This window comes from Brachyhypopomus gauderio, chromosome 2, assembly GCF_052324685.1.
Source record: "Brachyhypopomus gauderio isolate BG-103 chromosome 2, BGAUD_0.2, whole genome shotgun sequence".
NCBI classification, from domain to species: domain Eukaryota; kingdom Metazoa; phylum Chordata; class Actinopteri; order Gymnotiformes; family Hypopomidae; genus Brachyhypopomus; species Brachyhypopomus gauderio.
In genome coordinates, this window is record NC_135212.1 from 26786464 (window position 1) to 26800712 (window position 14249).

Here is a 14249-nt window from a genome sequence, read left to right on the forward strand (position 1 = left end):
CTGTGTCAGATCACCTGAGTGTATGGCTATATCTTAATAGACATATTATTTATATTATATTTATATTTATATAACTAATATAGAAGAGAACCTTGTACTGGCCTCTCAAAGGCTATATTAAAATAAGTGCACACAGACACAAAATTTTACACTAAACACAACATTTTCAGACCCAGATAAATGTTAGATAGATTTCCAGTCATAAAATATAATGCACACGTACCAAACACAGAGACAAAAATAAAATGGAAATGTTTCCTTTTAATAGACCAGCATCATTTGTAGTTCAGCAGTCCAGAAGTATAAAAAGCAGTAGTCATTTTGCAGTTTTAGAGTGAACTGCAATGCTCAAAGCAAATAAACACTATCATAAACAGTGAAAAGATATCGTTCATACAAATAACAACATACTAAAGCTCTTCAACATCTCTAATCTGCAACATACATGTTTGGGGACACACAAAACTGTGGTGTGTGTGTGTGTGTGTGTGTGTAGCCGGCTACAGCACATAAAGACGGCCTGCGCTCGATCACGTGCCCCAGGCAGCAGCACATGGAGAGAATTGATCGATCATGGGATTTTTTTATTAAAAAGAAAAAAAGAAAGTACACGGTCTAGCGGGAATTATGGGATGTAAATGCACAATCACAAACAACTGCAGGCGGTTCGTTTTCTACAACTAGTAGCATCAGCAACAGTGAGCGAGCCAGTTTGGCTGAGCTAGACATGTATATATAATAGTGTGGGATATGATGATGTGGAGGAGACAGGGCATGAGGTAGATACAGGGTGGGAAGACAGTGGAGAAAGGCAGAGGAAGAGAGAGAGTCAAAGAGAGAGAGAGAGTGTCAAAGAGAGAGAGAGTCAAAAAGAGAGAGAAAGAGTATTTGGCTGATCATGTGTTTTTCAGTACATTAATATGTAGAGTTGGAACATGGCTGATAGATGTTCTGCATTCATCCGTGTGCTAGCAGCCCATGAAGATGTGTGAGGAAGAGCGCACACTGATCTAGTGCACATGTTGTGGAGAAGAGCGCACACTGATCTAGTGCACATGTTGTGGAGAAGAGCGCACACTGATCTAGTGCACATGTTGTGGAGAAGAGCACACACTGATCTAGTGCACATGTTGTGGAGAAGAGCGCACACTTATCTAGTGCACATGTTGTGGAGAAGAGCGCACACTGATCTAGTGCACATGTTGTGGAGAAGAGCGCACACTGATCTAGTGCACATGTTGTGGAGAAGAGCACACACTGATCTAGTGCACATGTTGTGGAGAAGAGCACACACTGATCTAGTGCACATGTTGTGGAGAAGAGCACACACTGATCTAGTGCACATGTTGTGGAGAAGAGCACACACTGATCTAGTGCACATGTTGTGGAGAAGAGCGCACACTGATCTATTGCACATGTTGTGGAATGCACAGGCACTCTGAACTACAAGATTAGACTTTACTAAGGTCTTACTGACAGAATCAATGCCGGTGACAGTGCGATGCCTCCTAACAAAAGCTCCTCATTCGCAGTCCAGGGTCCGCGGAGCACACGCTTCCACCAGGAGACAGGGGCAGGTGACAGGAAAAGCCGACAGAGTTGTGGCTGTAGAGATGAGAAGTTCTCCACCTGTGCTCCAAACACCTAATGCAGTCTATGTGAAACAGCAGCCCTGGAGCAGTGGCTTTCTGCTGCTGTCAGGAACCACTCACAGCTCTCATCTGCCAACGTCCCAGACTGCAACATGCTCTGGCCCTGCATGTGAACACACACACACACACACACACACACAATGAATAGAGACAAGTGTGATCTTAAAATGACAGAGGCAATCAGTAACAGAAAGCATATTGGCGAAAAGGAACCAAGTTTAGATTTACTTGAGCACAATGAGGCTTCTGTAACCAATCTCTTTAATCCACTGGGTTCTATTTGTGTGTGATTTACAGGAAATTTTTTTTTTTGGAAATTGTAAGAATAAGATAAGCAATTCCTTCTTCATAAATCCTCTAAATATTTCACACAGCGAGAGATCTCCAACATAAAACCATGACCAGTTGTTCTTAGTAACACTTGGCTCTGTAATGGGCATCACCTCAACTCAACACAACACACTGGGCCACGTGCGGCCCTAATAAAACACAACGATGTGGAGAGATGTGGGTTCTGATGCAGTCCCCCCGATACTCTGCTACTCTCTGTGACCTCCAGATGACCTCCTCATGCTGCTTGTTTTCCACTTATCGCTTCAACGGCAATTAACAGTGAGTGTGAATGCAGGGCCCCTGTTTGCTTAGCAGGGGCTGGATACAGACAGACCAAAAGCAATTAATCCCAGTCAGACTTTTTTCTTAACACAATTTGTTGCTCCACTGAATTCCCTCGTAATGTCTGATTCTGCTTCATCTGTGTATGTGTGTGTGTGTGTGTGTGTGTGTGTGTGTGCGCGCACATGTGTGTGTGTGTGTGTGTGTGTGTGTGTGTATTTACCAGCAAAGCATGCGTCTCCAAGACTGCTCATTCCAGAAAATCATTTCCCACCAATCAGCTCTCTTAAGATTAAGAGCTTTCAACCAGTATGTTGTTAAAGTGTCACTGTGGCAACAATGGCTGCATTAAGTCACACCCATATCCCATAATCAATAACCACTGCATAAAACAAAGCAAAGCAAAATAGATCAAAAGTAAACAAGATAAAACACAGAAGTTCTAATCACAGTGCACAGAAAGTGTGGGCTCCTGTGTGGCCTCTGTAGGAGTGGTGTGCATCGATCTTGAAAAAGCGCTTTATGATGAATGCCAGAGATTCCTGCTGAGTGTGATGGTACTGCCACAGCTGAAATGCCTGCCCTCGTAAACTTGCGGACCCATAAAGGGTGAGGGCAGGAGACAGCTAAAATGATGCTTGGGTTTATGTGCTGTCTTTGGGCTTAAACACACCACTTTAGCACCCGTGAACCAGTCACTGAAGAGTTGCCGTAGCACCTGCTGGGACCCCTACGGCACTTTGACGCCCACATCTCTTCAGCGCCCATGCTGCTATGACTGACCCCTGTGCTGATTCGATGCCTGTGATGCTTCAGGACTCTTGCTGCTTTGAACATTTAAAGTTTTTATGGTGGTCTGTCAACAAGTGTTAAATGTATTGTCAAATAATACAACAGTGGTTTAAACATGGCAAACTCCTTACCCCTTACCTTCAAAGACATACATGGGAAACACACTGTGGACAATTCAGGACTCACCAAATTGACAGATGTATCTGTTGCGAGTCTTGCAGCGTTGGTCATTCCAGTTGAAAGCGCTGGACGCTTGCAGCTCTACACAATTCCCAAAGCTCAGAGAGAGAGAAGAGGGACACCCAATGGTCACACACAAACACTGCAGCTCCTTGGCATTGTCACTATTATCACCCAGTGTCTTACCTTTCACCTTAGTCAATTAGGACATATCTCCAAATGTCATCGTAATGCAGCCTCTCACCCATGATTGTCCGGCTGTCCAAAAGCAAAGCTTGTGAATGAAAGAGTCTCTCCTGTGTCCCAGCGGAACGAGTCTTTCACTAACTTATAAGTCAGACCTGTTTAATGAAAAAACAAGAAAGTGTGGTTATCTGGGGTTCATGAGTAAAAATGTTTGGGAAGGACAAACGTATTTTCCGGAGCCTGGGAAAAGTGACCAAATAAAGTATAGAATGCTGTTGTATTGAATTGTGATTTTACATTCTCACACATTGCTCTGAAACTCCCTTGCTGGTGGCTTTATTAAAAAGACCTGAAAGAAAATTATGTTTCCTTGCAATTCAATTCAAACTATTCACCTGAGAACGCCTCACTTCTGCAAAGAAACATAAATGTTTTTTGCAAAGGAATGCGAGACATGCCAGAATAGGAGCGCTACAGCCAAGGGATTCATGTATTTTTCTCACATAACCTTAAGCAGCTCAACACCCAGATGATTAGCACTTTAGTCCAGTGGAGAAATAAAATTTTTTTGGGTAGCGTCACACAAAACCTTAAACACTTTGCAGCTCTAAGTTTGGTTGAAGTATCCTCACCTATCCAAAAATTGCGAGTGTCAAAGTCAGGGTCAGTGATCTCGTTAGAGTTCTCCAGCTGACTGAGGTAAAAGGCCATGATGTCCTGGACCTTCTGATTGGACACCTGAGCAAGAACGCCTCCTTTATCCTGCACACAAAAACATACTTCTAGACTTCATATGTTTAGGAGAGAGCATCTAATACCTATTTGAGAGGGCTGACATAAACTAAGTGTACTGACACACACACACACACACACACACACACACACACACGGCATGTAAGTGTACAGGCAATATGGACGATAAGATCTATCTGTGTGTAATATTTCTCACCTGACAGCGCAGCTTGGCTGTATAGTACGTCTCAGCTTGAGAGGACACCATGAAGCACTGGCCGTCTATCTGCATGTCACAGCTATGGTAGGGGAAGCTTAGCTTCTCTGCACAACAGCGGAGGATGAGGGGTAAGCAAACGCTCGTCGCAGACAAGGATTCAGTCTGGCTCAGAGTTAAACTGGAGATGCTTCTGGTCGCACAGCAGGGATCAGTGAACAGGGCCCATTACAATACAGTTTCAGCCGAGATGATGGTCAACAGCAAAGCGGGAGAAGTTACGGAAAGACTGCGTCGCTGTTGGAGCGCTCACCTGCACGCTCACCTGCACACTCACCTGCACGCTCACCTGCGCGCTCACCTGCGAGCTCACCTGCATACTGACTTGCACACTCACCTGCGCGCTCACCTGCACGCTCACCTGCATACTCACCTGTGCGCTCACCTGCGCGCTCACCTGCTCACTCACCTGCGCGCTCACCTGCACACTCACCTGCACACTCACCTGCGCGCTCACCTGCACACTCACCTGCACACTCACCTGCACACTCACCTGCACACTCACCTGTGCGCTCACCTGTGCGCTCACCTGCGCACTCACCTGCATGCTCACCTGCACACTCACCTGCACACTCACCTGCACACTCACCTGCACACTCACCTGCACACTCACCTGCACACTGAGCCCCTCCGTAGCCCTGCAGGCACAGGCAGGAACACTCCTCACGCCGGTACCGCCCGTGCACGCACTGCACGCCACAGCGCACTGCAACATAAACACAGGCCAGACGCATCACCTGATGGGGGAGGGAGTGTGTGTGTGTGTGTGTGTGTGTGCGTGTGTGTGGGGGGGGCGGCACACTGGCAGAGACGAGCATACGAGGGTGGTGGTATTCACCTTGGCAGAAGCGGCCGGTGAAATCGGGCGCACAGTGACACTGACACGAGGACACGTTCAGCCACCCGTGTTCACCACAGCTCACGCGACACGGGTTACGGGGCGTCTCTAAAACACCACCACACACACAACAGGGACGACAGGGGAAACACAAGAACACACAAAAATGAGGTACTTAGATGCCAACAGGCTTGTTTACTAAACAAAAAATACATTCTAAAAAAGTTATCTGAAATACAAGTTATGACGATATAACTGAATAATTATTCTTGTTTAAAATGAAGCATGAACATGAACTACAAATACCACAAATAGTCCATGGACCCAAGACAACTTATCTCAAAATGAATAAAGGTTCAATAAAGAACAAGATCATATTGACTAAAAACATCAGCTTATACCTGTATAATAGTGCTTATGAATAATAGCTCAAGGAGGATAATTCAGGATAAAATGTCTCCGATGTACATTTTTCTTCCATTTTGCTGAGTGTAGCACTGAATATTTGGAACAAACTGAATTTCTGACTAAGCGTTTTCAGGTAGAGCCGACCACACGCTGCTCGGGCGCCTGCAGAGGGATCCACAATGCTCTCACCACACAGGCCGCTGACGTGATCCCACAGGCGTACGCAGCCAGACATGGAGGAAGTGCAGAGGGAACAGGAAGCTCCCGCTCTGTAGGGCTTCACATGCCTGCCGTTCACCTCCCAGTTCCCCCTGCAGACGGAGAGCAAGAGGTCTGAGCCAGCAACATGTTTCCAAAGACCAGCCAGCAGCCCGAGTCCCAGAGTGCATCCTGAGCTGCTTCCAGACAGATGCCATCATTTGAGAAAACGAAAGGTCAGATGCCAAGATCGTGATGAAACGCAAAGGTTCAAGATACAGATGATTTAACTGTGAAAACACGGTGACAGATGAAAGGAGAAGCAGTACGTGCAGACAGAAGCACACGTGACACGGAGCACACCACCTTACCCTGGGGAATACGCACAGACAAACACGTCCCAGAGTCCTGCTCCCCTGCTGCACACGTGCAGGGCACAGCCCACGTGACTGGAGGTGGCCCACACCAGCTGATGCACAGCAAGACATAAGCACTTAGGATTATGCTATCATCACTCAGCCAGACTCTCTTAGACAATCAGTTCCATGTGTTAAGAACAGCTGCTGTGTGGTTTCTTCCAGTGTCCAAAACAGACAACATTACCTGCGTGTAATGATCGCAGGTGCGATTGCTCCTGCACTGACCACTCCGGTAGCTATAGTCCTGACCCTCTAGGAACCAAGAGTTGATGAGGTCAGTGTAGGAGGTTGTACCATGTGGACACTGATGGATGTTCCATCCAACATGCTCCATCCCTTCTACTGATCCAACACTGTCCTTAAAGCAGAACTCTGCTCTTTGCTGAGCCATCACAGCTAAAGTCTCACTCCACTCCTGAAATAATGAAAGAGAAACAAGAAATAAAAACAACGGACATACCCAACAGACCAACGTGAATCATCTTTATAAAGAAAGGCAAGCATGGAGACTTTATGTTACTCAGTATTTGCAGGATGTCTGCAATTAATTAATGAATCCCCAAAAAGCTTAGCTTTGATGAAAGGGGATCTCTAAATGTTATTTAGGAGGTTATTAGGCGGTTCAAACATTTTCCCAGAGGGTAGTGGCCTTTGGGACAGTCTAAATAACTGGTGTGTAGACAAGAATCTGAAACGGCCACATCTCATCTAACTTCCCCTTATGAGGAAGGAAAGAACTCATTTCATCTGCTACAGTATGCAGCGACATGTGCAGATTGCTCTCCAGAGACTTCTGGAAAGCTTAAACAAATCTAACACCGGGCTTTGTCAAAACACATACAAGGCTGCAAGGTGACAGCTGCTGACTAATAAGACAAGTTTTCATCAACTCTGCAATGCCTAGATTAACCACACCAGAGATCGGCAGCCAAGCGAAGATAAGGCATAACAGCTGTGCTTTAAAAGTACATTTTATTGTCAAAAAAATGATATTGTATGTGTCTAGCCTCCTTGAGATCGGTTCAGTACTGTAGATTCCCTTAGACAAATCAAACATTCGACGCTTCTTAAATGAACTCTCAGATAGTGATCTGTGCTCCAGGATGAACAGCACTGAACTGTAAACTGAGGAGGACAGTTAGAGGCTGAGAAGTGAGGGATTCTTCTTCCTGAACTGAGCAGATCACAAGAAGGGAAGTGGTGAAACTGGAGATGCTTGTGGTAAAGACCTGTCAAGAATGACGGGGGCCAAGATGAGCTTACTGGGAACTGTATTCCAACAAGAAACCCAAGATCGAACAGCTCAGGAAGAACAGGTGATGAACACTGAACTTGGCTGGGACAGCAGTGGGCCAGTCCCACGAACTGCAGTCAGATCAGTAGTCAGTACCTTGAAGGTCAGGAAGCGTTTGCTTTCACAGGCCTCTTATTCTCAAAGGGTCACGTTATTTATGCTCATTGGTATATGAATTCTAACCCGTTTTCTTTCTTCTTTACTTCCTTACCTTATTCCAGTAAAGCCTTCTTAAGTAATCACCCTCTGACCCCTGTGTGACAGCAGAGTGTCTATGTGGCCACGAGTGTTACAAGGTTGAGAAGTGGCAGCTACGGTTGGGCAGCACTCCGTTCTCATGGTAATGGCCGTCACCACTCCAAAACCTAGCGTGACATCAAGGCGGGCTGCTTCCGCAGATGTGGGTTCACAGCAACACCCCCCCACCCCCCACCACCAAGAAAGCCAAGCCAAGATACAGACTGCAGAAGGGAAGGGAGGGGGATGGGAGATACAGTCGGCAGCCACTGTAGTCAGCAGCCAAGTCACCTGAGCCATCCTCATCCCACTCACACTACAGAGAGAGCTATAGAGAGAGATGAAACTTAAACAGGCCACCAGCAGGCCTCCTTTAGTGGCAGCCTGCCCCATCCTGCCCCATCCTGCCCCGTCTCTCCACACTCCGTCTCTGGAGGGCGCCGAGACACTGCCAGCTCTCGGTCACCCCACGGGCATCCTGTGCAGAGACAGAGCTCCTTACAGACTGATTGTGTGCATTTAGCTCTGCTCACAGTAGCAGAAAACACCTGCCCATGTGTTTCCTACTCAAAGCAACTGAAACCAGCCAAACACATCCAATTTCTACTGTAGGTGATAATGGATGAATAGGCACGTGGATGGTTTTTTCCCTAAATGGACTAGTAGATAACTCAAAATTGTTCTAAATTCTAAACATATTCTTTGTTGTGTTTCCATAAAAGCCCATTTGAGGAGTCCTACAGAATAAACAGGAGAGCCTGTCTGTGGCAGAGAGAGTGTCGTCTGCAGGACAGAGTGACAGTCGGAGCAATTTGGTGGCTAATTGTCATTGGGTGCACCTGTGTCTAATGATGTGCAGCCTGCCTAAATGCTGTTTTCTCTTTTGGTAGACTACCTGATTCCAGAGCTCCCTGGGCAATAAGTGAGCTTACTATCGCTGACAAACGAGGCACACTCTGAGTAGTTATATACGACAGTGTCGCAGTTTATATCTTTTTGTCTGTTTTGTTTTGTGTTTGTGGTTCTGTAAGAAATGCTAATTGCAGGCCCAGTCCTGCCCCCGTCTCTCCTTCCTACACAGCCACTGGCTGTCTAAGATACATCTCATTTGCAAATTCAGCATATTGCCAGATAAACCATTCCTTCGTTATTATAGCGTAGAAATACATTGCTTGGTAGAAGGTAACACATTTCTGTCATGTGTGCCCAGTGATTGGTCCCCCTGAGCTTAGTCTGATATCCCCTTTGGAAAATATTAGCTACAATACTACTTCACATCAAAATCTCAAAATCTACCAGAACCTAAAGTTAAAAGGTTATAAAGCCAAATTAAGTTGAGCTGAATACAGACTACTGTAGACTCTTTTTGTAATAGGATTTTTGCAAATGTAATAAAAGTTTTGTTTACAAGTATTCGAGTCTTTTACTTACTATAACCTTTTGCTTTGTAGTAGTGCTTTTACAATGATTACAGCTTTGATGCTTATTGGGTTTCCCTTTACTACTTAAGTGGATTTGGCTATTCTCTCCCATTCTTCATCACAGATGCTGTCAAGGTCCTGTCAAAACCTTCAGATTTAAAGATTTTCAAAGGGATTAGAGTCCCTTTCCCTGAGCCACTCAAGGACCTGACCTCTAAGGACTTGAGTTGTGCAGAAATTGCTTGGCTACGTGCTTCAGGACAGTGTCAGGAAGATATGCAAACCGCCATTCTGAGGTCGTCTGCACTCTGGAATATTGTTCAAAGGACCTCTGTGTATTTGACCTTCCAGTCCCTACCACTGAGAACCACAGTGTGATGTGACCACCACCACGATTTGCCATGTGCCTCATGAATGATTACCAGCTACCATATGATCGATGGACTACTCCGTGTCTTTTTAAGGAGGTTCTGATAACTTTCAATGCTTCAAAAAAAAATAATTAAGAATTTTCTCTTGATCTATGTACCTTTACACAACTCTTCATCAGGAGTCATCAGTAAATTGTTTGCATTTCATGGCTTGGTTTTTGGTCTGAGATATACCGTGAATGGTGAGACCTTATTTAGGCAGGTCTCTGCCTTTCTAAATCAGGTCTAATTAATCGAATTTGCCACAGATGGATTGCAGTCAAGATCCGGGGACATCTCAAGGATGATTAAAGGAAACAGGATGCAAATGAGCTTAGATTGGTAGGTCATACTAAATGGTCCAAATGTAAATTAGATATGTAAATGAGATATTTCAGGGGTTTTTTAATACATTTGCAAACATTCCTAAAAACAGCATTTCTGCTAAAAGAGAGGAGAGGAGCACAGACAGGGACACACAAGGGAGACAGAAGTCCCTTCTCTCTCTCTCAGTATTCAATAGTTCCCACTCCAGTTCCCACTTCCATGTGAAGAAATGGCCTCGTTTTCATTATTTCTCTGCTGAAGTTTGAAAGAGCAATCTTCCTCCCAACAAACATCCTCATTCTCTCTCCCTCCCTCTCCCACACACACACACACACACTTCATCCAACTCTTCTTTTCCTGTTACACACTCCATCATTCCAAATGCTCTCAGTCTCCATTCACTTCAAGCACCATAAGAGGGGTCACTGGAAAAAAAGGACCATCATTTGAGAAACTTTATGAAATTAGGGAATCTTATCTCCCTCTGAAAGGAAGGCTTAGAGCTCCAGCGTGAGGCTCTAATCTCTTTACAGCCACAGACAATCAGACTGCGCTTATGGATTCCTGCACAAATATTCCCGAACGATAATCACAAAGCCAGCTCAGCCCAAAGCCTTTTCAAATTTATCACTAAACCACTTTAATATCCCTCTTCAACTCCACGGAAACTCGTATGTGAGGCTTTCGAAGAAATTACCTGAAATGCTGCAGGCTTGAATACAAAATGGAGACTGATGACGACACACTCACCATCTCATTATGCGTTATGATCCGTGCAAAGACTCAAACATGAAACACCAAGTGAAACAATGTGCATGTGATGATATCATTCTAGCTAATGTATGGTGCATCTATACATTTGACTTTATGGAAGGTTCCTCCTGTATATGACATTGTCTTTATTAAAGAAGACAACTGCAAGAGAAACATTATCCATCTATATTTGACAGTGATCTATTGACCAATAACTGTGAGTGTGTTCTTGAAAGGTGACATTTTGTTAACTGTACCTAATGTAATTAAATCAAGCTGATTTAAGACATCACCAATGTGACTGTGCAAAAAAGGTACAGCTATTATCATTTTGGCACCACAACACATTAGGAATGAATGGTCCACTGAGTCCACCACAGAGCCTGGCAGTCAGACACGTGGATGAAAGTGCAACAGTGCTTCCTATTGAATGGGGGAGCGTGTTTGGCTCAAACACTGTGCTCAGTCCATTCATATGAGCTGGCCACAATCATGCAGTCATGGGGCTGGTCGTTTGCATTATCTCCTGCAAGCCCTTTAATCCTGCAAATGTCTATAAAAGCAGATCAACTCCAAACAGGGTCTGCAGGATTACCTCCTTGGTCCACCTGCTACAACACATGTGCCTGTGATTCCTCTGTGATGGTGCTCAGAGCCACCCACTGTGTGACATTCAGCTGCTTAGGATATCATTGTTATAACATGACATATCCATCAGAAAAGGAGAACTGCTGTTTGGATCAAATGCATTTTGGAATAATAATAATACCCTCTAAAAGGCCCCAGCTGCCTTTGGTGTCACATTACAAATGCGACAAGATGTTTCTAAAACTATCTGCTTCTCTCAGGACTAACTGTGAGAAACCTGTAGCAAGAATAAGCATTCAAGGTCGTTCTTTTTTAACTAATTGTGTTGTTTAAACAGATTATTATTTTACAAAGTGCATCCTGCTCTGGTAGGTTGGTGGAGGGCTAGGATGGGTAGGCAGTAACCACTTTAAGGGTCTTTGGCAGGATTCATTAACCCACTGCCCTAATGACAAGGTTTGGCAGGAGCCCAAAAACGGAGGCAGAGAAAATGAGATCCTGGGAAAGAGGTAGGAGCAGTATGTCTGTGTGAGCTCTGGATCAGCTCTGGATCAGTTCTGGTTCAGCTCTGGTTCCGGTGGGCTCTATGTTGAACAGTTCCGTATAGTGCCGCAATGATAAATCTACCTTTGATAGGCAGTACACCAAAAAGGAGCTTCAGTGTGTTTGAAAGCTAGTCTTCACCTTCTGACCATGAGATTAAAAGCTAGTCTTCACCTTCTGACAATGAGATTAAAAGCTAGTCTTCACCTTCTGACCATGAGATTAAAAGCTAGTCTTTACCTTCTGACCATGACATTAAAAGCTAGTCTTCATCTTCTGACCATGAGTCTTAGAGCTAGTCTTACCTTTTGATCATGAGTTTTAAAGCTAATTTTCACCTTGTGACCATGAGTTTTCAAGCTCGTATTTACCTTTTGTCTACCATGTACACATTACAAAAATGTGTTTACATCTTTTTCTGCTATCATTAGGGAAAACATCGGAGGCAAAACAGCCAAAAATAACAAAAGTTAACCAGCAAAAAATAAATATTATACATCCCCATTAAAATTATTAGACTGAAAAAATCCTGAAATCTATTGTGTTAAAGCAACATTTCAGTAGATCAGATCCTGGGAGGTTTATTTGTGCCCTAGTGTAGATTCAAAACAATTATGGAGGGAAATGGATACACTTCTCATTCAGTGGTGCATCCTTGAATCCTTCATACTAGCTTGGCAAAGTGTGATAATGTAACAGTACATGAACAAAACCCCAACAAAAGCAAACTTACCATTTTCTGCATGTTTGCAGCCACAGGGCTGACCCCACTGCGGAGTCTATTGTGTTGTGTAACAATCTGAAAATGCTCCTTAGGGCCAAACCCTGCAGAATAAAAGAAAGCCAGTTACTCTAGGAAAGATCTCCATGGTGACCAAATACACATCGGAGGTGTGCAGGATCGGGGTCAAATAGTTTGTGATGACCGTTTTGATAATGCACTGCAGCCTGTAATCAATGCAAAACTGCTTAAGTGAAACTGGCGAACCTATTGATTCATTTCACTGCTACATTAATTATACTTAAATAGTTAGATATGAATAATTTTCATTTGTAATATGCACTCAAGTATAAAATATAAGCCCATACAAAGCTAAAAAGTTGAGTGATGTGAGAAAAAATGAAATATATAGATGGAACAAGAAAAGACCTGTCGACCTAAGTTCTCTTAATAAATAATTTAAATAAATAAATAATCGACCAGAACTGACTTCAATTAATTAGGGAATAGAAAATGCAGTAGTAGCCTACATATTTTAATAAAACTGATCGGTTTACGAATGGCTTTGTAGACTTTATCAAGAGGAAATCCATTGGCATGTAAAACATACTGGCAAAATATTACACCCAATCTATGGCTGGCCTGGTGAACTTGAGCTTCTGTCGGATGGAAACAGAGGCCATATTTATTTTCACTGATTAAGGTTTTCTCTCTACATGAAAGTAATCATATTTAATTGCGTCAGTAATTGACAACGTTCAGCCATCTGAAAAAGAACGGCTGTATTTATAACCAGGCTAATCTCGACCTAGGTTTTTTAACTAGGTTTCATTTCTTAAACAATTTTTGATTCTGAGTGATTAAGATGATAACTTAGTTCAGGGAACTAAGCTATCAGTCATGACACAACCATCTGTACCGCAGGTTCACTGAAGACACGCTCATTCCTCTCTGCTCTGATTAATAGGCGCTTACCCCTTGCAGGTGGGTCCATGTTCGGCCGCTGCGCGTCCAGCGTCCGCCCTGTACTGGCGTTCGGAACTGAGAGAATAACGATCAGTGTCGAGGTTAAACACCGAACAACTTTGGAAGAGCTCATGGCTATAGAACTTAACCGTTGCAAAGAAGCAGCACAACAACACAAAGTGTGACCACAGTTATCTCCCTCTCTCCCTCACTCTCTCCCTCCCCCTCTCCCTCTCTCCCTCCCTCCTTCCTCTGCCCCCTCGCTTTTAACAGCTCATTTTCACAGAGCGCACATTTCCCAGCTGTAGACTTCTTCAATGCGATGGCGCGATAGTAAGACGAGTAACATCTAAACAAATTAGAAACAGTGTCTCCTCATCTGTGAAGGGTGTGAAGCTAGTCTTTTAACTAAAGCTCAGTGGTGACCTTCGACTTAATTTGCTATAAAGACAAAGGAAGATTTTTCTCACTTACGAAGAAATATGTAATAAGATTCAAACAAGAGATTTAGTACGGTAGAAGACCATTAAATCGCTCGAGTTGAGATCGTGAAGTGCAGCAGAAAAAGAATGAATCTTTCTTGCCAAGACTGACAGCTTCATTAGGCATATCTGACAACTATTAATATAATGCTCCTCAAAAATATATTATTTTCATAAATGTGTGTCAAAACGACAGTGAGAACACTTCGA

The 14249-nt window shown here is 44.0% G+C and overlaps 1 protein-coding gene across 4 annotated transcripts; it reads right to left on the reverse strand.

Moving 5' to 3' along the window:
- Window positions 1-241: 241 nt before the first annotated feature.
- On the reverse strand, window positions 242-13737 carry LOC143496069 (C-type lectin domain family 18 member A-like). 4 transcript variants are annotated; one of them, XM_076992574.1, is made up of 12 exons: window positions 13567-13737; window positions 12604-12695; window positions 6482-6712; window positions 6250-6347; window positions 5870-5991; window positions 5273-5380; window positions 5048-5140; window positions 4375-4481; window positions 4058-4187; window positions 3484-3580; window positions 3246-3337; window positions 242-1755 (listed from the first exon to the last, which is right to left on the reverse strand). In XM_076992574.1, exons 1-12 carry the CDS (start codon window positions 13688-13690, stop codon window positions 1718-1720), a joined length of 1332 nt encoding a protein of 443 aa, XP_076848689.1. In that variant the 5' UTR covers window positions 13691-13737; the 3' UTR covers window positions 242-1717. The 4 variants fall into 4 exon arrangements, 2 of the variants coding, with proteins under 2 accessions (XP_076848689.1, XP_076848688.1); XM_076992573.1 differs by having other exon boundaries at window positions 5036-5140; XR_013125598.1 differs by having other exon boundaries at window positions 1712-1755; window positions 3426-3580; window positions 5036-5140.
- Window positions 13738-14249: the final 512 nt, after the last annotated feature.